This window comes from Mesoplodon bidens (genome assembly GCF_964165515.1).
Source record: "Mesoplodon bidens genome assembly, chromosome: 19".
NCBI lineage: Eukaryota > Metazoa > Chordata > Mammalia > Artiodactyla > Ziphiidae > Mesoplodon > Mesoplodon bidens.
In genome coordinates, this window is record NC_138179.1 from 52,538,571 (window position 1) to 52,563,730 (window position 25,160).

The 25,160-nt window shown below is 51.7% G+C and overlaps 1 protein-coding gene across 4 annotated transcripts; it reads left to right on the top strand.

Annotated features, from left to right (window-relative positions):
• The first annotated feature begins 357 nt into the window (after window positions 1-357).
• MED24 (mediator complex subunit 24) lies at window positions 358-24,788 on the top strand. Of its 4 annotated transcripts, none has more exons than XM_081219126.1 (26): window positions 358-1,093; window positions 1,491-1,697; window positions 1,786-1,868; window positions 10,322-10,360; window positions 10,710-10,783; window positions 11,148-11,380; window positions 13,028-13,139; window positions 13,291-13,441; window positions 13,715-13,828; window positions 14,336-14,383; window positions 14,794-14,876; window positions 15,162-15,248; window positions 15,690-15,801; window positions 16,261-16,403; window positions 17,234-17,271; window positions 17,682-17,794; window positions 18,140-18,318; window positions 18,437-18,536; window positions 18,850-19,025; window positions 21,316-21,580; window positions 21,882-22,063; window positions 22,241-22,331; window positions 22,642-22,741; window positions 23,605-23,685; window positions 23,943-24,059; window positions 24,252-24,788. In XM_081219126.1, exons 2-26 carry the CDS (start codon window positions 1,568-1,570, stop codon window positions 24,380-24,382), a joined length of 2,982 nt encoding a protein of 993 aa, XP_081075252.1. In that variant the 5' UTR covers window positions 358-1,093; window positions 1,491-1,567; the 3' UTR covers window positions 24,383-24,788. The 4 variants fall into 4 exon arrangements, with proteins under 4 accessions (XP_081075252.1, XP_081075251.1, XP_081075253.1 ...); XM_081219125.1 differs by having other exon boundaries at window positions 362-1,093; window positions 23,943-24,091; XM_081219127.1 differs by having other exon boundaries at window positions 364-1,093; window positions 17,712-17,794; window positions 23,943-24,091.
• The last annotated feature ends 372 nt before the right edge of the window (window positions 24,789-25,160 follow it).

The window sequence follows — 25,160 nt, forward strand, 5'->3', positions numbered from 1 at the left end:
GGCCCAGATGTTGGAGTCAGAGGTGGGTAGCATTTGCTTTTGGCTTCTCACGGCGGGGAAGGGAGGAAGAAGGGCTAATACCCCAAACACTGGACATAATTATCTACAATATGGTTCCATAGGATAAAGCGAGACATCATATTGTTTTTAATAAACATTTCTTTGAAGAATAGTTTTAGATTTATAGGAAAAAATTTGAAGATAGTAGAGGGTCCTTATGTACCCCCCCGCCTTTAACCTCTTACATTAGTATGGTACATGTTACAATTAATGAACCAATATTGATACATTTTTATTAACGAAAGTCCATGCTTTATTCAGATTGCTTAGTTTTCACCTAATGTTCTTCTGTTTCAGGATCACATCCAGGATACCAAGTTACATTTAGTCATCGTGTCTCCTTAGGCCCTCTTGACTATAACAGTTTCTCAAACTTTCCTTATTTTCTATATCCTAAACCTCAGTTTCCTCCTTACGTCTCCCTGTAGTCAAGCAGTATTCTGGGCCAAGAGATTCTGAGAGGACTTCCAGATTTGGGGGTGAAGTAGTGGGTGAGGTGTGTACAACTGACAGAGACTCAATGTCACTTCTGGAATACAGGTGTGGAAATGAGAAGAACTCAGGTAGATTCAGGGGTTTAGGAGAACAAAAAGAGGCCAGGAAAGAGAAAACCTATTGCTGAACGTATGCCACACCTTTGGTGTGCCTACTAACTACGGGTAATGGAAGGGTGTCGGAAAGCGATTTAAATGCTCGGTCGACAGTGACGTCACTGGACGATGCCTGATAGCGGGAGACCTTTCGAGAGCCTTTCTCCCTAAGCCCCCCGAGTCTTTGCGATGCCTCAGCTCCTAGTAGTCTTTCCCTAAAGGAGAGAAACAATGCGAGCTGACCAGCTTCGTCTCTCGTGTTCCTCGCTTAGCGTCCTCGCTAGCGGAGTCCAAGGAACTACAATTCCCAGAAGACATCGTGGCATGAGCGGTCTCTTGCTGCATACCTACTGGTTCATGTTTGTTACTCCCAGCCAATAGAAAATTAGCTCTTTGATAAGTGCCAAAATGGCGGTACCTAGGATCTAGGACTGGATTATCCGGTAGGCTTAAATTTGGGGAGGTGGTGGATGAAAAGGAAAGAGGGAATTATAGTTTTAGGGTTGGGGAAGGTGGAGGGAATGTGGGGGGGGAATCTGGATTTGGGGTGGTAGTGGCTGAGGGACGCAGCCAGAGCTAAGGGCGTATTTAGGCAACCGGAACTGGCTTAACCCCTTGCTACCCATTTATTCTTCGTATTAAGCCCCTTTGACACCCTCTTCTTAGTGCTCCACTTTAGAGAAAGTTGATTCAGGAGGGAAAAACCTGACAGGATCCCTACTTTGCCCCTTTCTCCTTTTTCCCATTCTAGTTCTGCCTCCCTTTAATCTCTCTGTATCTTCTCCATTCCATTTAACTCTGTGCTGCACCACCCCCCCCGCCCCCCGTTCTTTTCCTCAGGATCCCCTCGCCCCTTCTCTAGCTCGACTTCACCTCAAGGCTGACCGCCACCGGCCCCGCCTCCTCAGAGTAAAATCATGAAGGTGGTGAACCTGAAGCAAGCCATTTTGCAAGCTTGGAAGGAGCGGTGGAGTGACTACCAGTGGGCGATCAACATGAAGAAATTCTTTCCCAAAGGAGCCACCTGGGACATTCTCAACCTAGCAGGTCTCTAGTGAAGTAGGAAGGAAGGATGGGAGGGCTAAACCCAGAAGTGCTGTAACCACTCAGTCTTCCTTTGTTATTCCCCTTGCAGAAGCACTACTGGAGCAGGCCATGATCGGACCTTCCCCCAATCCTCTCATCCTGTCCTACCTGAAGTATGCCATTAGTTCCCAGGTAAACTCTTCCACCTGTGCCAGAGAATGAGGGTTTGAAGGTAGAAGACTTGGAATACAGTTGTCAGCTCACACTCTCTAGGTGAATTTGTTTGAACACATCATTTCTCTGAGCCTCGGTTTTCTTGTGAAACTAATAATACTTCATTGGTTATGATGAATATTACATTAACTTAGTCTATCAGTAAATATTCACAGATGCTTGTATGTGCCAGACGGTGCCATAGGCTCTGGGGATTTAGCTGTGAACAAGGTCTAATCCAAGCACTCAAGGAATATAGTGGGTAATACAGGCATGTAAATAAGCAGTCAGTCACAGGATGGGACTATGATATAGCCTCGGACAGAGTACTATGGGAGTACATAGGAGGGATACCTAATCCAGTCTGAGCAACCGGGTAGGAAGTGATGTTTAAACCAAGACGTGAGTGTTGAGTGGGAGTTAGCCAGGCAGATTGAGGAGCGTGTACAAAGCAGAGAGAAAAGCATATGCAACGGCTGGGAGACAAACATCACATGATGTTTAGGAACGGAAAATAATGTGGTATGGCTAGAGTAGCAGTTTTGGTCTCAGGACATTTTGTATTCTTAAAAATTGAGTCTCCTACAGAGCTTTTGTTTAGGCGTATTAAATCTATTCATATTTACCACTTTAAAAATGAAAGCTGAGAAATGTAAAAACTATGTATTTAAAAATAATAAAAAGTAAACCCATTATATATTAATATAAGTAAGATTTTAATGAAAAATAACCATATTTTACCAAACAAACAAAAAAAATTAGTGAGGAAAGTGGCATCGTTTTACATTTTTGCAAATCTCTTTAATTTGGCTTAATAGAATACAGCTGAATTCTCATAGCTGCTTCTGCATTCAGTTGTTGCAGTAGGCTGTTTCAGCTGAAGTATATGAAGGAAATCTGGCCTCACACATCAGGTATTTAGTTTGAAAAGGGGAGAACACTTTAATAAGCTTTTCAGATAAATGTGGATATTCTTTGACACTTGGCATCAAGTGTCCCCTGCATTGGCAGGCGGATTCTTAACCACTGTGCCACCAGGGAAGCCCTTCATTCTTTTTTTTTAATTGCTGAGTAGTGACTTCCCTGGTGGTCCAGCAGTAAAGAATCCACCTTACAATGTAGGGGACATGGGTTTGATCCCTGTTCAGGGAACTAAGATCCCACAAGCTGCGGGGCAACTAAGCCCGCATGCCACAACTACTGAGCTCGCATGCCTCAACTAGAGAGCCTGCATGCTGCAAACTACAGAGTCCACGGTCTCTGGAACCCGCATGCCACAACTACAGAGCCCACGCGCCCTGGAGCCTGTGTGCCACAACTAAAGAGAAAACCCACACACCGCAACTAGAGAGAAGCCCGCGCACCCGCAACAGAAGATCCTGCATGCCTCAATAAGGATCCCGTGTGCCGCAACTAAGACCCGACGCAGCCAAAAATAAATATAAATAAATAAATAATAAATCTTAAAAAAAAAAAAAAGCTGAGTAGTATTCCTCAGCTGGCTCATAGTTCTTATGCTTCCTTTTTCCTCTTGGCATCAAGTCTGCTTTCTGTGTTGGCACATATTCATCTACCTTGTTCTTTTTTTAAAATAAATTTATTTATTATTTATTAATTTATTTTTGGCTGCGTTGGGTCTTCATTGCTGTGTGCCGGCTTTCTCTAGTTGTGGCTAGTGGGGGCTACTCTTTGTTGCAGTGCACGGGCTTCTCAACTGTGGTGGCTTCTCGTTGTGGAGCATGGGCTCTAGGCTCACGGGCTTCAGTAGTTGTGGTGCGTGGGCTCTAGAGCACAGGCTCAGTAGTTGTGGCACATGGGCTTAGTTGCTCTGCGGCATGTGGAATCTTCCTGGACCAGGGCTCGAACCCATGTCCCCTGCATTGGCAGGTGGATTCTTAACCCCTGTGCCACCAGGGAAGCCCCTACCTTTTTTTTTTTTTTTTTTTTTTGTGGTACGTGGGCCCCTCACTGCTGTGGCCCCTCCTGTTGCGGAGCACAGGCTCCGGACGCACAGGCTCAGCAGCCATGGCTCACGGGCCCAGCCGCTCCGCGGCATGCGGGATCCTCCCAGACCGGGGCACGAATCCGCATCCACTGCATCGGCAGGCAGACTCTCAACCACTGTGCCACCAGGGAAGTCCCTACCTTTTTCTTTTTAACTGCTGCCTAATGTTCCATATGTAGTGTAATTTAAGTTGTTTTAAATTTTTTACTGTTAGAGTCAAGGTTTCACTGAACATTCTTGTACTTGCCTCTGCATATCTGGGACTATTTCCCTAGGATAGATTCCTAGAAATGGAATTGCTGATTTGAAGAGTGCCCACATATTAAATTACAGTAGATCCTGCAGATTGCCCTCAAAAAAAGGATTGTATCAGTTTACACCTGCCCCATAGTTCTTGATAGTATTTCCCCACACCTTTGCCAAGGTTGAATCTTTTAAGATGATTTTCTAGAGAGGCAAAAAATTACAACATGTTATAAGATGTATTTCCATGATTGTGATATTGAGCATATTTTTTCATATGTTTATTGGCTCTCTGTGTATATTGTGTGAATTACTTATGAATATCATTTGCCCATTTTTCTGTCATTAGTTTGTTTTCTTAAATTTTGTAGTAACAGCTTTATTTGAGATATAAATCACATACCATACAGTTTACCCATTTAAGGTGTACAATTCACTGGTTTTTAGTATATTTAGAATTGTGCAACCATCACCACAGTCAATTTAGAACATTTTCATCACTCCAAGAATTCTTACTGATTTTTAAGTCTTTTAGTGTATTCTATCTTGTAATCATTGTCTTTTTTTTATGTTTTAAATTTTCTATCACTTTTTTACTTTATCATTTTATTTTTTTAGCATGCAGAATCTTATTTATTTATTTTGGCTGCACCGTGTGCCTTGCAGGATCTTAGTTACCCAACCAGGCATTGAACCCAGGCCCTCGGCAGTGAAAGCATGGAGTCCTAACCACTGGACTACCAGGGAATTCCCCAGAATTTTATTTTATTATTAATTTTTAAAATATTTATTTATTTGGCTGCATTGGGTCTTAGCTGCGGCACACAGGATCTTCGTTGTGGGCGTGGACTTCTCTCTAGTTCAGGCTCACGGGCTCTAGAGCGCACGGCCTTAGTTGCCCCGTGGTATGTGGGATCTTAGTTCCCCGACCAGGGATCAAACCTGCATCCCCTGCATCGGAAGGCGGATTCTTGACCATTGGACCACCAGGGAGGTCCCTCCCCAGAATTTTAAATATGTATTTGTTGTCAGATTTAACCATTTTTTCCTCTATATGGCTTTTGTCTTGCATAAGGGCTTCCCTGCTCCAAGGATCAAAGTATAGTCTTTAATTTCTGCCAACACTTCACTTTGTTTAATCCATTTAAAACTTATTCTGGTGTGAGGAAGAGATCCAAATTTATTTATTTTTCCAAATAGATGGACAATTGGCTCAACTGCCTTTATTGAATAGGCCATTCTTTGTCATATCTTAAATTCTCTTACAGACTAGGGTCTAATCTATTTCTTGACATTCTAGTATATTTCATTGACATATTTGTCTTTTCTTGTACCAGTACTTTACTGTTTTAATTACTATACCTTTATAGTATGTTTGATATCTTGTTAGGGAAGTGTTCCCTTAGTTGTTTTATTTTTCAAAAATTTCTTGGCTATTTTCAGGCATTTTCTTTTCCAGACAGATTTTAGACTCAACTTAAGTTCCTTAAAAAGGCCTTTTGCATTTTGATTGGGGTTTCCTTGACTTTGTGGATTTGTGGGATTTGTGGATCAATTTTAGAAAGATCACTCTGTTTGCAATTTGAAGAATGAGTTGGAGGGAGGTAAGACAGAAAGCAGGGAGACAGTTTTTCTGTAAAGGACCAGATAGTAAATGCTTTCAGCTTAGCAGACTGTATGGTCTCTGTTAGCAGGCCTATAATGTGTAGGCGATCTAGAAGTAAGTGCACATGGCTGTGTCCTGATGCAGCTTTATTTACAAAAAAGGTGATGAGCCAGATTTAGCTTGTGAGCTGTTGTTTTCCAGCCCCTGATTTCGGCTGTTGCAGTGATTCAGGTAGGAGATGATACTAACATAAACTTGAGAAGCGGCAGCAGAAAAAAAAAGATGAATTCAAGAACAAATTAGGAAGTGGCATGGCGAGGACTTGGTGGTTACCTGGATGAAAGGTGTGAGGGAGAGGGAGACGTCAAGGCCAGTGTCTAGGTGTCTGGTTTGGACATCTGGATGGCTGATGGGATCGTAAGGAGACGGTGGGAGAAGAGCAGGACTGTTGTTAGCATTGCAGGTGAGGGGTGGAGATGCCTTGTTTGATTCTGGCCTTGTTTCGTGGAAAGCGCCTGTGTGGGCTGTCAAAGAGAAGACACTCAGTAGGCAGTAGAACATCGATGTCTGGGACTCAGGAGGAGAGGTCAGGGCTGGAGCTACGGTTTAGGAGTTGTCAGCCGCAGGTGGTAATTGAAGCTATGGGCACGGATGAGATTTACCCAGAGAGAGCGTGCAGACGGAGCAAAGAAGTGACCCAAGCCATGTTTCTAAGGAACCAGTCACATTTAGGGAACACACATAGGAAAAGAATTCCTCATAGGAGTCTGAAAAGAAGGGGCCAATGAGGAGAGAAGGAAGACAAGGGAGTGTGGTATCAAGAAAAGCCCAGGGGGGACTTCCCTGGCAGTCCAGTGGTTAAGACTCCGTGCTTCCAATGCAGGGGCCGGGGTTCGATCCCTGGTGGGGGAACTAAGATTCAGCATGCCTCAAGGCGTGGCCCAAAAAAAGAAAAGCCCAGGGAGGAGAGGACCGAAGGATGAGGAGGTGTTTCCTGGTGTGAGATGCTGCTGAGAGGTCAGCGAGATCAGAACTGAGAAGTGTCCATGGGGTTTAACAAGTTTGTTGATGAGCTTAATGAGAGATTTCATGCGGTGGGAAGGACAGAAGTGATTGGAGTGGGTCGCACTGTGAATGGAAGGTGGGGAGGTGGAGTGCAGAGAACTCCTGTGACGGTGAGGAGAGCGTGGTGGTTAATTGGAAGTATAGGGCCTGCGGGAGTTTCTTTTAAGAAGAGAAGCATCTTGAGATGCGTAGACTGGTGGCAAAGGCAGGAGAGAGGCAGAGGCTGAAGTACCAGTGAGTGAGAAATAAATATATTTGCAAGACCTCCCTGACTTGTAACGTGCTGTATGCAAGATTAGTAATGTATTCTTCCCTCCGAGTCAGGACCTCCATGACTTGTAACGTGCTGTATGCAAAAGTAGTAATGTATTCTTCCCTCCGAGTCAAGAGGCTCTTTGGTCCAGTGCTGTGCGCGTAGAGGGCACTTAGGAGTAGTTGAAGGCGTCGAATATGAAGAAGAGAAGGGAGATTAGAGAGCAGCTGCAGGGTCTCTCTGGGCTGGCCAGGTGGGCCCTGGGCTGCGTCAGTGGGCTCCAGCCTCGGGGGCTGGTGGTAGTTTAGAGCTTCTACGTTGATCGATACAGTAGGACTGAGATAAGTTATAAGTCCTGCTGTGAAAAACAGTTCACCATGTGGAAAGTATTTTTGGTCTTTAGAGTAGGGGGCTTTATTGATACTGTTAGCAGAAATTCACTGAACACAATTCTGAATTTGGAGACGATAAATTCATGGTAACTCACAGCATCCCTTAGAACATACAGAATTGGGGCTTCCTCTTGTGGTAGTTTGGGGTCAGTTTCTAGTGGAAACATCCAGCTCCCCCTTCCGGTTGGTATCCAACAAGGTTCAGTTCACTTCCAAGCTCTTGCTATGGGGACATCAGTTATTAATAAACAAACACTCGCCTGGAATGTTATGGTCATCCTGCCAGGCAGGCTCCCAACTTTCTGGTCCCTGTCAGACACCAGCTAGTGCTTCACAGCATGACCCGCTGAGAGTGGCACTAAACGCTAATTGTGTATTTAAGTCCTCTGTGTGTTTTGTTCCTCTTTATCCAAGAATACTGGTTAAAAAATGTCTGAACAGAGAGCAGCCTGTTCATGTGAGGGAGAAATTATACATGGAAGGCATTGCCAAGCATGTAAAATTTGCCATACTGAGTCATTGAGGGTGACTTAGCTTTCTTCTTCTTTTTTTAAAATTTATTTATTGTTTTTGGCTGCGTTGGGTCTTCGTTGCTGCGCGCGGGCTTTCTCTAGTTGCGGTGAGCGGGGGCTACTCTTCCTTGCGGTGCACGGGCTTCTCATTGCAGTGGCTTCTCCTGCTGCGGAGCACGGGCTCTAGGTGCACAGGCTTCAGTAGTTGTGGCTCGCGGGCGCTAGAGCGTAGGCTCAGTTGTTGTGGTGCACGGGCTTAGTTGCTCCGCAGCATGTGAGATCTTCCTGGACCAGGGCTCGAACCCGTGTCCCCTGCATTGGCAGGTGGATTCTTAACCACTGCGCCACCAGGGAAGCCCTAGGTTTCTTTTTAAATCTTTGGAAATTTCTTTTCCTCTAGTGAAGACAACCTATGAGGCAGGTGATTATCCTGACAGTTTCTGGCATTGTATTCTGCTTTTTATTTTGGTATATTTTGCCACTGATTTTGAGTATAGAGTTGTAACTATTTTCTATAGTATTATTCATGTTTGATCAGCATGCTATAATTATTTTTTTAAAATATGACAACTTAAAAGCTCTCTGTAAGGTTTGATTTCATTCAGGACAGATTATTTCTTTTGAACTACATCTCCAATCTTATAATGGTGATAATAGGTTCTACTAATAGAAATTTGTGTTTAAGGTAAAATTTTTTCAGAATGCTAGTTACTAGAATTCATCAAATCAAAGCAGTCCTACTATGTGGTAGGCCCCAGACTAGGTTCTAGGGAAACATATAAATTTAACACTACTTCTGTCTCAGGGATCTTGCTGTTCAGATGGCATTTTGCAAAATGTGTTTTGCAGATACTAGTTAAGTGAGATTCCTTGGTCAGATAAATTGGAAAAATATTGCTTGCTTCATCTCCAGTGATCTCAGAGAGTCTCATTGTAAACAAGTATATTATTATGGGCAAGAGCAGTCCTATACTAAAGAAATCTCTTTACTAAAAGAACCCTTAAAAAAAGCTCTTTGTACATGTTTATTTCAGGGTTTCTCAAATTCATATCACACAGAAGCTCTGTGTATGTGTGTGCATGTGTAAAAGTTTTTAACATCTTGAGGACCCTTTGGAACAGCATCCCCCAATAGAACTTTCTATAGTGATAAAAATGTTCTATATCTGTGCTGTCCAGTACAGCAGCCACTAGCCCCATGTGGCTGTTGAGCACCTGAAATGTGGTTACTATGACTAAGGAATTGAATTTTTAATGTTATTTAACTTTAGTTTAAACTTAAACAGCCATATGGGGCTAGTGGCTTCCCTGTCGGACAGTGCAGCTTTGGAAGCTACTTTGAGAAATATTGATCAAAAGGTGTGTTTTACTGATTCATTCTACAAACATTAACAAGTTGATGGTGGTCACTGAGTAAAAGCACCCTTGTCTTTTTTTTTTTTTTAACATCTTTATTGGAGTGTAATTGCTTTACAATGGTGTGTTAGTTTCTGCTGTATAACAAAGTGAATCAGCTATATGTATACATATATCCCCATATCTCCTCCCTCTTGCGTCTCCCTCCCACCTTCCCTAAGCACCCTTGTCTTCAAGGAGCTCCTAGTTTGGTGGGGGCAGCAGGTACCCACTGTGTAATGATGGGTCTAAGGGGATTACTTGGAGCACCGAGAAAGGATTTCAGCTTTGGGTGGTGTCCTGGAGGTATCTTAGAGAATGAGTGTGTGTATTGAAATTCCCTTCCTATTTCAAAGTGGAGTTACCACCTATTCATTGCAGGAACAGGTCGTATGTCTCCAGTTCTTGTCCAGATAAAATCACCCTTGGTAGGAGTTGCAGGAGGAGAGTAACATGACCTCACTCATGTCCATTCTTCTGCCCACCAGCAGTCAAACCTTGTACTATACGGTGGACAGTGTGTGGCCCCTTTGAATACCCCCAAATCATCCTCTTTTTTTTTGGCGGTACGCGTGCCTCTCACTGTTGTGGCCCCTCCCTCTACGGAGCACAGGCTCCGGACGCACAGGCTCAGCGGCCATGGCTCACGGGCCCAGCCGCTCCGCGGCATGTGGGATCCTCCCGGACCGGGGCACGAACCCGCGTCCACTGCATCGGCAGGCGGACTCTCAACCACCGCACCACCAGGGAAGCCCCCAAATCATCTTCTTAGTGGGTTTATGCTGGTGCTGTCAATCATAGTTTGATGGAAGCAGGGATGGACACAGTGCCTGGTGTTACGGCCTCTGGGCTTGTGGAAGGCCTCTTGAAGGGGTTGAGATTTTAGGAGCAACTTTAAGTGTCTGTTTTGTTCCTCTCAGACACCAGTTGTCTGAACTTTATCTTTCTTCCTTCCCTCCAGATGGTGTCCTACTCCTCCGTCCTCACAGCTATCAGTAAGGTATGACCATAGCCACTCACAGGCTAGAATGGGGGATGGAGGGACAGAGATACGGTAGTGACAGATGGGGCCCCACCTCCTTGACTGCTCTGATCGAGTGACCTCTGTGGCTGGGCAGGCAGCACAGCATGCCTCTGGCTGGCACGGCTGCCTTCCATTAGAGGGAGGGGGATCCTAGGAAGTGGGCACTGGCCATCAGGAGCGCATTTCCAATGTTGAAAGGCTGCCGAGTCTGAAACCTGGGGTTGGAGGAAAGATGAGCAGGACTCCTGAATGCGCCAGCTGCCTCATGTTTGAGACTGGGGTGTGACTGGGACACCCCGTCGCATCGCCACTGTTCTCTCCACAGTTTGATGACTTTTCCCGGGACCTGTGTGTCCAGGCTTTGCTGGATATCATGGACATGTTTTGTGACCGACTGAGGTAATGGCGGGGATGAGGAGCTCACCGCCTTCCAGCATGATCTTAGCGTAAAGGAGAAGCTCCCGGCATACGGGCTCAGGCCACCTCTGTCGGTTCCCACACTTCTTCCCACCTGCTTGTCTGCACCCGCCCATCCGCATCCTTTTCTACTTACTCCCTTAGGACTAAAGTGCCTCTTCTCTGTTTAGAGTAGCTCATTTGAAATCTTATCCAGTGAAAGCCAGCAGGGCAGTCTTCCCCAGGACTTTGCAAGCTTCCCAACTTTCTTCCCTAGTAAGGGAGCGCCAGGCACTCTGGGGAACACGGGTGTGGGTCGGATTTCAGCCTTTGGATCAAAGACAGAGTTTGCATCCTTTCCCGGTAGCTGTCACGGCAAAGCGGAGGAGTGCATCGGGCTGTGCCGGGCCCTTCTCAGCGCCCTCCACTGGCTGCTGCGCTGCACCGCAGCCTCTGCAGAGCGGCTCCGGGAGGGGCTGGAGGCCGGCACCCCAGCGGCTGGTGAGAAGCAGCTTGCCATGTGCCTGCAGCGCCTGGAGAAGACCCTCAGCAGCACCAAGAACCGGGCCCTGCTCCACATCGCCAAACTAGAGGAGGCCTGTATGTCCCCTGGTTCCCTGAGCCCCACCCGTCACTGCTCCCATAGCCGGTTCTTTAATTGAGAGGGGAGAGGCAGGATGCCATCCCACTTTTTTCCAGGAGGATCTGAAATCATCCCACTTCCTTTTTTTTCTCCCCATAAGCATTGCATACATCCCAGGGACTTGGGCAGGGTGGCACCCGAGCCAATCAACCAACAGGTATTTACTGAGCATTATTGTATGCCCAGCACTGTGCCAGGTGCTGGGGGTGGGGGCGGGGGGCTACCGAACGGGCATGTGGCAGGGTCCCTGCCCTCAACAAGTGTACATGCTAGTGGGGAGCAAGGCTAGTACATAATATACATGGAAAAAACGAGAGGACAAGACAAGCACACCATCCATTCGCTGTGTTTGTCTCCATGTTACTCATCTGAAAGCAAATAACTTTTGTGTTTGAGTGCTGCCTAAAACATCCCTTTAAATGCAGTGCCTGCCTGCTGCCAGGCCTGTTGAGCTATACACCTCTCGACTCAAGTGCAGATATTAAATGTTGGAACCCTCCAGAGCCCGGGATCAGACAGATCACCTGGTGGGAGGGAGACGGGTATTTCTGGACATGGGGCCTGAAGGCCACGGTCTTGCTGATGAGGCTTGGGACTACCTAAGGATCTCTTGTTCTCCTGTAACGAGAATGCTGGAATGGGTGACACCCAGGTCTTTAGGACCTGGTTGAAGACCTTGTTATAGGATTAGTATATTTATTACTTCTCAGAATATGGTTATGGGCTATGAAAAGTCCAGAAAGATGATCACTGTGTAAAAATGGGCTGTGTTGACAGTTTGTCTATTTTGAGCGCTTGACAAATGTTTATTGGCTGAAACATGAATGAATTTTTAACTTAATTTGATTGGATCTCAGGTCTTATCTTTTTGTGTTTTTTTTCCCCTCTGCTACGTGGAGGTTAATGGGCTAGTTGGTGCCGTTATTCATCACTTGACCCTCTGGAAGTGTAACTAGGATAAGTGATTTAGAAGTGCCCAACTCTGTGGTATAGACCATGAGTTCAGGCATTTAGGAGTAAGAGGTCAGTGGGTTGGACCAGTTGGGTAAGTTGTTAAAGGAGCTGGGTCTTGAACATAGACTCGCAGGACAGTGAGAGTGTGAGGGGAGAAGGTGAGTAGGAGGGGCTTTGCAGAGGGGAGGACAGCGAGAGCAAAGGCCCAGACAGGGAGCGGGTGAGCACAGAAGGCTGTTTAGGAATCCAGCTTGGCTGGGGTGGAGAGCGGTGGCCGCTTGCAAGGCTGGCCCACTCTCGAAATGATCTGTGGTCACCTCCCTGTTCTGGCCACTGGACTGCAAGCCCCCTGGGCCTTTCTCTGTCACTGCCTGTCTTCTGCCGTACCTAGTTTCTGAAGTCAGCTGTGGGCGACCCCTAAGGAATCGGGCTTCTGGGAATCGTTTCTAGCGGCTTCATCAGTGGTGCTCACCCCCCTTCTGGAAACAGTGCATGCTGCCCTCAGGCCCCTAGCCTCCAGGCCATCCTCGGGGGAAGCCTCCCTGCGTGGTTTTTGTGGGCCCAGGGGGCGCCAGGTCAAGGCGTTTGGGGCCAGTCTCTCTCTCTCTCTCTGCTCCCCGTGATTCTCTGCGTTTTCTTTTCTCTGCCAGCCTCCTGGACTGCTATCGAGCATTGTCTCTTGAAGCTTGGGGAGACCCTGGCCAACCTCAGCAACCCGCAGCTCCGGAGCCAGGCTGAGCAGTGTGGCGCGCTCATTAGGAGGTACCTGCTCCCAGGGTGATCCGGTGAAGGGAGAGCGGAAAGGCCCGGGTACGGGAGGGAAGACGTGGCCTCGGGCCCTGACCTCTCTGCTCTCACCCCCTCTCTGACTCTCCCTCACCCCCCACACACTGTCCCCTCTGTGTCCCCTCAGCATCCCCACCATGCTGTCTGTGCACTCTGAGCAGCTGCACAAGACTGGCTTCCCCACAGTCCACGCGGTGGTACTGCTTGAGGGCACCATGAACCTGACCGGCGAGACACAGCCGCTGGTGGAGCAGCTGATGATGGTGAAACGCATGCAGGTGGGAGGCCAGGGCTGCTTCTCTGTCCCCGGGGCGGCAGGGAGGATTCTTCTGGTCTTTCAAGGGAGAAATAGGGTTTCTCCTACTTCGTGGTGGAACGTGCATGGTTCTGTCAGGTGGAATGGTTCTGCCGTGTCACCTGCTGTCCCTGGTCCTTGCACAAGAGTCGGGGAGGTGCCTGTGCTGCCGTCCTGTGACCCACTGACCCCCGGGGCTCAGGAGACGGGAGGGGGGTGGGCGCCCTCTTATGCTCTCCCTTGGGTCTTCCCACAGCATATCCCCACCCCGCTCTTTGTCCTGGAGATCTGGAAAGCCTGCTTCGTGGGCCTCATCGAGTCTCCTGAGGGCACGGGGGAGCTCAAGTGGACAGCTTTCACTTTCCTCAAGGTACCTGGGACGTGGGAGCCACAGAGAGCCAGTCTCAGAATGGTTCTCAGGAAGAGCGGAGACACCCTGGCCCTTTGCCCCGCATTTCTCCCCACTGACTTCATGCCCAGCTTGCCAGGTCCCCCAGCACAAGTTGCCCTGATTTTCCCTGAAGGTCCCAGGCTGTTCAGCCTGCTTGGCAGGCCTCTGCCATGTCTTGGCCCACAGGTGCTGGGAGCTTGGTTATCAGCCATGTTGGCACGGGGCAGCTCCAGGAGCCCACTTTCACTTAGAGCATTTCCTTGTTGAGCCACGGCAGTGAGGGGTTCCTGGGCCCTGCAGGCTGAGGGCAGCGGGCGCGTGGGTAGACGTCAGCTTTCTCATTTGGCTCTTCGAGTGCTTTTCACATCCAGGGCAGGAGTGTTCCTGTCTCAACCCAGAGCAGGGGGACGGAAGGGATGCCTTTCGTTCTGGGTGAAAGAGAGAAGAGATTGAGCTTCCTGTTTTTCCCCCTGCCTCACCCTCTAGATTCCACAGGTTTTGGTGAAGTTGAAGAAATACTCCCATGGGGACAAGGTAAGTTAAAGAAATGAGATGGGGAGTTGGCATGGGAACAGGTGAATCCTTGTTACAGCTCTGGAGAAACAAGGGCAAGGGAAGGGTCACTTGGCCCTCCCTGGGCGGTAGTGCGTTCTTGTGCTGGGGAGGGCTGGAAGGGGGGGTTATCCCCTGAGCATCTGTGGGCATCCACGCACAGAAGGCAGCCAGGCTGCTCCGGAGGCAAGGGTGCCCGAGATGACCAGGGCCGAGATGGCAGGGAGCAGTGATGCCCCATACTGTCCTCGTCCAGTCGCTGGAAGCCAGCAGTGGGCACGGCCGACCTGTAGGCTGTTGTACCCAGCAGGGTGCCTTTGTGAGCCCACATCACGGGCCGTGGGTGGAGCGGAGGACCTGGAAGCCAGATGGCAGTTTCTGTCTCTTCGCAGGACTTTACTGAGGATGTCAATTCTGCTTTTGAGTTCCTGCTGAAGCTCACACCCTTGCTGGACAAAGCTGACCAGCGCTGCAAGTATGAGGTCCCCGGCTCACCTCGCTGAACTGGAAGGAGTTACGGCTCTTCCCCTGCTCCTTGTGCCAGATCAGCACCAGGGGACCGGCTCCTTGTTCCTCCCCTCGGCAGGGGCAGGAGGCTGCGGCCCCGTGGTTGCCGAGTGCCCAAGCCCCTCTGCCTTCCCTCAGGCACTCAAAATGTCCTTCACCCTAAAGGAGGGGGGATGTTGGGCAGGGCCTCACGGCTCCCCCTCAGTAACCCCTGCAGTATGCCTAGGCCCCCCATCATCTTTTTCCCTCACAGCTGTGACTGTACAAATTTCCTACTCCAAGAATGTAGCAAGCAGGGGCTTCTGTCTGAAGCCAGTACGAACAACCTCATGGCCAAGCGGTAAGGATGAGCTCCCGGGCTGGCCCAAGGGCCCCTTGACCACCCGCCTCATGTCCAGACTGGGCTGCTGGGTGCCTTTTCCCTCCTGTCGAGAGGGTTTGAGTGTGGGTGACGGGAACCACACCTAGGGTTACCAGGGACAGGAGACACTGATTTCTCCAGACCAGGGTTTTGCACTGTTAGGGCTTTAACTCTCGCCCTCCTTTGTGATCGAAGTAGAAATTGTAAAACTTCCTTCAGTCTTAAATGACTTTCTAAACAGATGTAATGACTAGAGACGATTTGAAGCAATTGCGATACTGGATGCACTTTCATAAGCATCCCCCGAGCCCCCTGGTGCTTATGTGCTTCGCGCCTTCTCTGTGCCTCTGCTTCTGGGCCTGGACTAAGGAGCGTGTCAGGAATTCATCTCTGTTCCCTTACCTTCTCTTGTGGACACAGCAAAGCAGACCGGGAGCACGCACCCCAGCTGAAATCAGATGAAAATGCCAACATCCAGCCCAACCCCGGGCTGATCCTCCGCGCGGAGCCCACCGTCACCAACATCCTCAAAGTGAGTGTGCTGTTCCCTTGCCACCAGGGGCACACCTTCCCTCTTTCCAGTTTCCCTCTTCTTCCAGATAAGTAAATAGGCCACGGACCTCTCTCTCTTCTGGTTACTTTGGAAATAAGAGAAAGGGGGAAGGTGAGGGAAGCGCCCCTGGAAACAAGAGTTTGTTGAGCTTCACTGGTCAGCCAGGCGCTGTGGTGGGTGTGGAAACAGCACTGAATCGCACAGCAGAGACCTCGCCCATCCTGACTCCAGCACCATCGTCCCAGTTTAGTCGAGAGGAATGGATCGGAGAGCAGAGAATTTAAGGAACGGATTTCCAGATTGGAGTCAGATGTCGATTAAATGGCAGGTCCTGGTATCCCGTTTAATGGAGACATGCAGAGAGAGAAACTGTGGCTAGGCTGTATCTGGGGGGGTCTTCAGTGTTCTTCAGGACTTGATTTCCTGTCTTGTCCCCAGACAATGGATGCAGACCACTCCAAGTCCCCGGAGGGGCTGCTAGGAGTCCTGGGCCACATGCTGTCTGGGAAGAGCCTGGACTTGCTGCTGGCTGCTGCTGCGGCCACTGGGAAGCTTAAGTCCTTTGCCCGGAAATTCATCAAGTAAGGAAGCCTGAGCCCCTGACCAGGGTCTGGGAGGCATGTGTGAAGGAGGAGGTGGGGACGTCCCTGGTGGCCCAGTGGCTAAGACTCTGTGCTCCCAATGGAGGGGGCCCAGGTTCGATCCCTTGTCAGGGAACTAGATCACACATGCCACAACTAAGAGTTCACATGCCACAACTAAGAGTTCACATGCTGCAACTAAGAGTTCACATGCCACAACTAAGAGTTCACATGCCACAACTGAAAGATCCCGCATGCTGCAGTGAAGATCCCGTGTGCCGCGACTAAGACCCGGCACAGCCAAATATAAATAAATAAATATTAAAAAGAAAGAAAGCAAAAAACAAAGGAAGAGGTGGCAGAATAAGGGTGAGGCACTGGGGTCTGAGTCTCCCCAGAGATGCCAAGGCAGAGCATCCCAGCTGGAGACCTGAGGGAAGGGCCCATTCTCTGGACAGGAAGTGCCGTTTTCTCTTCAGCTGAGGATGGAGTGGAGGTGTTTGGCAAGGTGACGAGGTGTTGAACAGCAGATGTGAAGGGATTGTGTTCATACCCACTTACTAATAAGGGACTCAAATTCTGCTGACTTTTTGGATTGACCTGGAATTTGATGTATAGAATGTTATTCCATTCAGCGAGCCATTCTCTAGGCCTTGGAAATCTTTTAAAAATAGAAAGAGTTCTTGTTTCTGTAACAATGGTGTTCCTTTTAAGTTGAACCCATAATTCAGGCGCTAGTGACCGCCTCTCTGAGTGGGCGGAGCCCCTGACCCCAGCCGCTGCCCAGCCCTTGCCCTGGTTGATGCGACCTGTCTCCATTCCTTCTGCAGTTTGAACGAATTCACGACACACCGCAGTGAAGAAAGCAGTAAGTCAGCTCCACACACCCCCAGACCCACTGGTGCTGAAGGAGGGGTGTGGAGGCAGAGAACAGGGGAGGGAAGGGGACGCTTTTGCTCATCCTGGGGAGGCTGTGTTCTCCCCCAGGGGTGACTGACTGAAGCTTTTGGGGAGCCTTGAAAGAGGGTCATGCTGGAAAAAGCATTCTTCCCAAACCACCCTTTGTCTCTCTCCATCCCGCATTACGATTTGGTCAGGTGTTGGGGGAAAGGAGGGTTCAGGAGTCTGGTTCCAAGGAAGGGATGATGTTCCAACTGAGACTCAAGAAAAGGATTCTGAGCCTCAGAGCTTTGAAGGAGCCCCTCGGTCCCTGACCTTCCTTGAGGCAGATCCTGAGCCCCTCCCGACCCAGACAAGGCCTTTGGGCCCCTGCCCTAGGCTGGGGGTCAGCCTTTTCATCCTTCACAGCCAAGGCGGCCTCAGTTCGAGCCTTGCTCTTTGACATCTCCTTTCTCATGCTGTGCCACGTGGCCCAGACCTATGGCTCAGAGGTGAGTGACGGGGAGCAGTCACGATTGGGGCACCTGGGACGAAGGGGAAGGTAACAGCCAATAACTCTCCCTGCCTCACACCCCCCCTACCCCACCCCCGTCAATGTCCCAAGCCAGTTAGTTCTCCTGGCTGCAGAAATCAGATGCCCCCGCCCCAAGTCAATAGATGCCCCCTTGTCATGTCCTGAATCCCTCAGTTCCACACCCACCACTAGGTGGCAGCATAGCCCCCGTCTTTCTCCCTCAGACCAATTTGTCCCCAGTTCTTCAGGCTGGGAGCGGGGGAGCCACTGGGCAGGAAACGAGGTGCAGTGTGCTGCACCTCCCCACGCCCTCCTTTCTCAGGTGATCCTGTCCGAGTCAAACACGGGAGGAGAGGTGTTCTTCTTTGAGACCTGGATGCAGACCTGCATGCCCGAGGAGGGAAAAATCCTGAACCCTGACCATCCCTGCTTCCGGCCCGACTCCACCAAAGTGGAGTCCCTGGTGGCTCTGCTCAACAACTCCTCGGAGATAAAGCTGGTGTCAGTGGCCTGGGCGCCCACTCCAAGGGTGGTGGTGCGGGTAGGGCCCAGACCCTCTCCCTCAGCCCGTCCCACGCCCCCCAGTGGTGACTTTTCTCCCATTCCCACCCTCTTGTAGGCAGATGAAGTGGCACGAGGCCTGTCTCAACATTTCGGCGGCCATCTTGGAAATCCTCAATGCCTGGGAGAATGGGGTGCTGGCCTTTGAGTCCATCCAGGTAGCCCCACCATTCCAGCAGCCTTCTCTCTTCCCTGAGACACAGAGGCAGTCTTTGGTAGCTTGTTAGATTTCATAAGAACGAAAAGGCCCTTAATCCAGGAGCCTGCGTGTGGCTCTTGATCTTTCTTGTAGTCATAGTCTTAGCTGCTCCCTCCCCCGCAGGGAACTTGGGGAAAATCAGACTTGTGGTGAAAAGAGGCGTGGAACATGGCCCTGGATCCCACTGCCGCGCTGAGCTGCCCACGGAGGCTGGGGCAAGTGGTGGCCAGGGAAGGGGAGAGGGTGAACCCATCACCCTCCCCCCGCCCCAGAAAATCACCGATAACATCAAGGGGAAGGTGTGCAGCCTGGCAGTGTGTGCTGTGGCCTGGCTTGTGGCCCACGTGCGGATGCTGGGGCTGGACGAGCGTGAGAAGTCGCTGCAGATGATCCGCCAGCTGGCAGGGCCGCTGTACAGCGAGAACACCTTGCAGTTCTACAACGAGAGGTCAGCGGCCCATCCCCTCCCTTCTGGAACTCTGCAGGTCTGTCCTGAGAAGCCAGCGCCTCCAGGAACCTCTCTCTTCCTCTTCTCTTACCTTCCCGAACATGCCGCTCACCTGCTCGCTCTCTTCCTCACTCACTCACGCTCTCAATCACGTCTTCACTCACTGACTCAGCAACGCTTAGTGTGTGTCTCTGTGCCGGGAGTGTTATTATCCAGCACCCGCTATGTGTGCGACAGAGCTACAGACCCCACGTGGCATTGATTCCTGCCCTCAAGGAGCTCGAGTCCTGGGCAGCTGGCTTGCCAGAACGGAATGGTTATCTTAGCTCCGTCATTCTTAAGGAACTGTGAGCCCATCTGTAGATTTTACAGGCCTTGGGCCTGCCCACCCCCTCCCTACCCTGCCCCTTCAGGCCCAGCTATCTTCTGTGCCATTTTCCTGCCTGGGCTTTTCAGGGACTTGGAGGACCTCCCTAGCGACTTCAGCTGTGTTGAGTTCAGTGGTGTTGGTTCATTTGCCCATCCCATAAGCTTTTTAAAAAAATACGGGGGGCTTCCCTGGTGGCGCAGTGGTTGAGAGTCCTCCTGCCGATGCAGGGGACGCGGGTTCGTGCCCCGGTCCGGGAAGATCCCGCGTGCCGCGGAGCGGCTGGGCCCGTGAGCCGTGGCCGCTGAGCCTGCACGTCCGGAGCCTGTGTTCCGCAACGGGAGAGGCCACAACAGTGAGAGGCCCGTGTACCGTAGGGAAAAGAAAAAGAAAAAAAGAAGTTAAAAATACATAACATAAAGTTTACCACCTTAACCAGTTTTTTTTTTTTTTTGCGGTACGTGGGCCTCTCACAGTTGTGGCCTCTCCCGTTGCGGAGCACAGGCTCCGGACGCGCAGGCTCAGCGGCCACGGCTCACGGGCCCAGCCGCTCCGCGGCACGTGGGATCTTCCCGGACCGGGGCACGAACCCGTGTCCCCTGTATCGGCAGGCGGACTCTCAACCACTGCGCCACCAGGGAAGCCCCACCTTAACCATTTTTAAGGGTACAGTTCAGTAGTGTGTTAAGTATATTCACACTGTTGTGAAACAGATATGCAGAACTTTTTCACCTTGTAAATCTGAACCTGGACCCGTTAAACAGCACCCCTTCCTGTCCTTCCCCCAGCCCCTGGCAACCACCATCCTACTTTCTGTTTCTATGAATTTGACTTCTTTAGGTACCCATGTAAGTGGAGTCATGTAGTGTTTGTCTTTTTGTGGCGGGCATATCTCACTTTGTGTAATGTCCCCAAGGTTCAACCATGTCATTGCATGTGTCAGAATTTCCTTCCTTTTTAAGGCTGGATCGTATGTATATACTACATTTTGCTTATCTTTCCCTTGGTTGATGGACACGTGGGTTTCCTTCACTTCTTGGCTTTTGTGAATAGTGCTGCTATGAACGTGGGCATGCACCAAGCGATGAGTTATGAGTGATGACCCACAAGGTAGCCATCAGGGTGTCTTTTAAGAGAAGTGGCAACACTGAGCTGAAATGAGGTTGGGAGCATCGGTAAAATCCCATCTCCTCTATTCCTCCCCTCCCTCATCATCCTCCCCCAAAAGTCATGGACTGTTTTCTGTGACATAATCCATTCTAAGCACCCTGACTCCTACCTGGGAAATCTGTGGCTCCATCAGGCAGGTGGAAATAGTGGCCGTGAAAGTCATAGTGACTTTCCCAGAGCCCCCCAGTGTTCCCCGAACGGTTAGCGCTCAGGCCCAGGCCTGCATTCACTGTCAAAGACTCTTCATGAGAAAATTCCTGGATGTACACTTATATTTGCCCAGCTACCAACAGCCGGGAAAAGTCTTGTGGGGCAGCCCTTGGGCCCCTGTCCTGGAAGTAACAGTTACTTTGGGAGGAGGCCAAGGCTGGGTGGGGAACCCCCACAAGCACTCAGCCTAGACGGAAGTGATTGTATTTATTTATGCCAGAGGATTGTCAGGGCCCAGGCCTGGGGGATGGAGGAAGTTGGAGAGAGAGAGTGAGAGAAAGTATGAATGAATATATTGCTAGAATGACCTGGGGGAGGCAAGTGCCCCCGCCCCCCGTAGGCCGGTCCCGGAGCAGGACTCGTTGGGTCAGGTCTCCTAGGGGTTTGCAACTTCCCCTTGTCTCCTCCCTCAGCATAGAATGGGGCTAATTCCGTAACCCGAGTCCTGGGAAGAGTTGGGCCTGCCTGTTCCTGCCCCCACCCCAGCTATTGAACCTGCTGCTGCCTGAACCACAGGCCCTCCCGCTTCCCTCCCCCCATCAGGGTGGTGATCATGAGCTCCATCCTGGAGCATATGTGTGCGGACGTGCTGCAGCAGACGGCCACACAGATCAAGTTCCCATCCACGGGCATGGACACCATGCCCTACTGGAACCTGCTGCCCCCCAAGCGACCCATCAAGGAGGTGTTGACGGACATATTTGCTAAGGTGCTGGAGAAGGGATGGGTGGACAGTCGCTCCATCCACATCTTTGACACCCTGCTGCACATGGGAGGCGTCTACTGGTTCTGCAACAACCTGATTAAGGTACTGGGGTCTGGGGTCGGGGGTGGGGGTGGGCTGGGGGGAACAGGCGTCCTCAGACCACCGGAGACAGCTGAGAAAACGCCTGACAGGACCAAGCGTGGTCTGGTCCTCTGGCTTCCCAACCCCCAGCCCAGTCGGCTGGGCTTCTCTGCGAGGCCCACTGAATGCAGAGAAGATTCCTTGGACTCCAGAGGCCGGTCCTCGCCTCGGGAGCTCCTGGGGTCTGAAGGGAGTTGCAGGACGTCATTGCCCACGTTGAGGGCCCTCAGCTCCTCGGTCCTCCTCTGCCCCGTCCTTCCAGGAGCTGTTGAAGGAGACGCGGAAGGAGCACACGCTGCGGGCGGTGGAGCTGCTCTATTCCATCTTCTGTCTGGACATGCAGCAAGTGACCCTGGTCCTGCTGGGCCACATCCTGCCTGGCCTGCTCACCGACTCCTCCAAGTGGCACAGCCTCATGGACCCCCCTGGCACTGCTCTCGCCAAGTAGGATTTTGTGGAGAGCCTTAAGTCCCCCCAGCCTGGAGTGGGGCACCCTGCCTGGGCCACCCAGGAAGCTGCGCTGTGGGGAAGCCCTGTCGGGTGGGGCCTGATCAGCATGGGCACAGAAACCGCGTTGGGGCCTCTTTGATTTTACCCCCTTTTCCTGGACCCCTTTGCCAGGCTGGCCGTCTGGTGTGCCCTGAGTTCCTACTCTTCCCACAAGGGGCAGGCGTCCTCCCGCCAAAAGAAGAGGCAGCGCGAAGACATCGAGGTAGGATAGGGGCCCCTTCCCCCGTTCATTGCCCTTGTGCTTGTTCAGCAGATGTTCACTGAGCCTCTTCTGGTAAGAGGCGCCTTCCCGGGCACAGGCAGCCAGGCATGGTCCCTGCCTCTGGGCCACTGTGTCAGGGGTGACTGTGTGGGAGGGTCTCTCCCTAGGGTAGTGGGAGGGGCGAGGAGACGGAAGCTGACCCCCTGGAGATGCTGCCTGCGGCCCATGGGGGCTTGACTCCGAACTGAGCTCCAGGCCTGGAAGATCAGGGGATGCGGCTGTGGGTAACAGTGGCTCTCCTGCCCCCCAGGATTACATCAGCCTCTTCCCCTTGGATGACATGCAGCCCTCGAAGCTGATGCGACTGCTGAGCTCCAACGAGGAAGATGCAAATATCCTCTCGAGTCCCAGTGAGTGTGTGGACAGGGGCCGGGCGGGCTGTCTCCTCTCCCGGGAACTCACTCCTGACAGCTGCTCTGCATCTCGCTGGCTGGTCAGAGAGGCTGTGGGAGGAGTCTGCCCCAGTCTGTCCCCTGCAGCTGCTCTGTTTCCTATCCTCGAGCGACCAAAGGTTGCTGTGGATCACTCCCTCAGGGCTGAGGCTCTTCTGCCCAGATCCCATCCCAGCCCGGGGTGCCTAGTTGACCCTTCCCCACTCCTCATGGCAGTGAGTTCACTGCCTTGGGCACAGTCTGTGCCACCGACTCACGGCTCTGACCTTCCTTCCCCTAGTGCAGGCCCCGAGACCTGGAGCAGGCCTGGGCTGGTACTTGGGACTGCGCCCCACTCCTCCTGCCTGGAGAGCACCCCAACTCCACCTGCTTCCCTAGATGTCATCGCCTCTCCCTGCTAAGGGCTCTACCGTGGCATTTAATTTTTCCTGTTTCCAGAGATTTCTCCTGAGCCTAGAAGTTTCCCTGAGGTCTTTTAGGGACTAGGGGACCAATGGTGTACTTGAACAGAGGAAAGATGCTATGACCTTTGGCTAGTTACTTAGCAAATCTTAGTCTCAGCTTCCTGGTCTGTAAAATGGAGACGTGAGGATTAGCGGTTTCAGCCACATGCAGCCCTCAGATTGGCACCTGGCGGTGCTGACCGGATGGTAGTTCTTCTCTCTTACCTGCTTGTGGGGAAGCCTGTATTTGGGACCCGTGTGACTGGACCCAAGCATCTTCCCCGGCCGGGCCCTCCACCCCCGACAGTGAGGGCTCCCGTGGGCGGCACTTCGGAACGCAGGAGGCCGTTTGCTCAGTGCCCCTCGCTTGCCCCACAGCGGACCGGTCCATGAGCAGCAACCTGTCAGCTTCCCAGCTTCACACGGTTAACATGAGAGACCCGCTGAACCGAGTCCTGGGTGAGGCCTCCCAGCCCCGCTCCCCACCCTCCTCCCCTCTGCCCTCCTTCCCCCCTGATTGCCAGCTCTCCTGTCTCCCCCAGGCCCCTGTCTCGTCCCTCTCTGGCTCGCCCCCAGCTTTCCTTTGTACCTTCTCTTTTTGATGTCCCCATGTGGGGGGACACCCTTAGCACTTCTTTCTTCTCCCAGAATCTGACCTCTTCCCAAACCCTTCTCATGGAGTTCTTCTCCTTCCCCCCGCCACCCTTTCCTCACAGCCAACCTGTTCCTGCTCATTTCCTCCATCCTGGGCTCTCGGACCGCCGGGCCCCACACGCAGTTTGCGCAGTGGTTCATGGAGGGCTGCGTGGACTGCCTGGAACAGGGCGGCCGAGGTAGCATCCTGCAGTTCATGCCCTTTACCACCGTGAGTGCCGCGCCCCGGGCCGCTGGCCCACCCTCCAGCTCAGAGCGGGGCAGCACGTCGCAGGAGAGCTTGGGGTCCGGCGGCCAGGAGGGAGGGCTCCTTCCTCCTGGACGTCACACCCACCATTACCTTGCTGAGCAGCTGTCTGTCTGTCTGACAGGTATCGGAACTGGTGAAGGTGTCAGCCATGTCCAGCCCCAAGGTGGTTCTGGCCATCACGGACCTCAGCCTGCCCCTGGGCCGCCAGGTGGCCGCCAAAGCCATTGCCGCCCTCTGAGGGGCTTGGAGTGACCGCAGGGGCTGGCAGGGAGGGTCCCAGCCCCGGGCGCCTCAGAAAAGGACGTGTGCAAAGATGAGACATCATTGCTCATATCCACATGATGTAACCGCCCTCTGTCGGTTTCCAGATCTTTCCCCTGTTCCTGACTTCTGACCTCTAAGACGGCTCCCAGTTTCTTTCATAATTTCCTTTCCCCCTGCCAGCACCTGATGCGTGTGAGCAGCCTGGTTCCTTGACTCCGGGCGGTCTCACTGCAGCCCTCCCGCCCGACCCCTGTGCGCGCCTCCCCAGGAGTGGATTTACCTCCGGGGAACTTTACAGGTGCAGGGTATGTGTGTATATGTGTATATATGTATATTATCTCTTTTTACACGGGTGTGTTCACCTCGGCTGGCTTGTAAATAAAGACCTCATGGATCCCTCGGTGCCTGTGTCCGAGGGGGTGGGGAACGCTGGCTCCGCCTTGGACCCGTGCAGTCCCTGGTGGAGGAAGCAGGAGGGTGCGCAGAGGAGGGCTGGGCTCAGGGTCCCCCACTCGGTAGGGGCGGGGCGGGGCGGTGGGCGCAGCTTCCCTTCCTCATACCCGCCTGCCGCTTCCCCCCACCTCGCAAAGTCAGACTTACTCTGAAAAGGGAGAGGTTTTGGCTAAAGGCCCCGCTGGTGCTGGGGTAGGGTGTCCTGTTCTGATGTTCCCCAGCCCGGCCAAGCCCCACCCAGAGTCTGACTGGCCCGGAGTTGGATCTTTCCTCTCCAGAAGAGGACGACTGGGGGTATGAGGGGTGAGGGGCT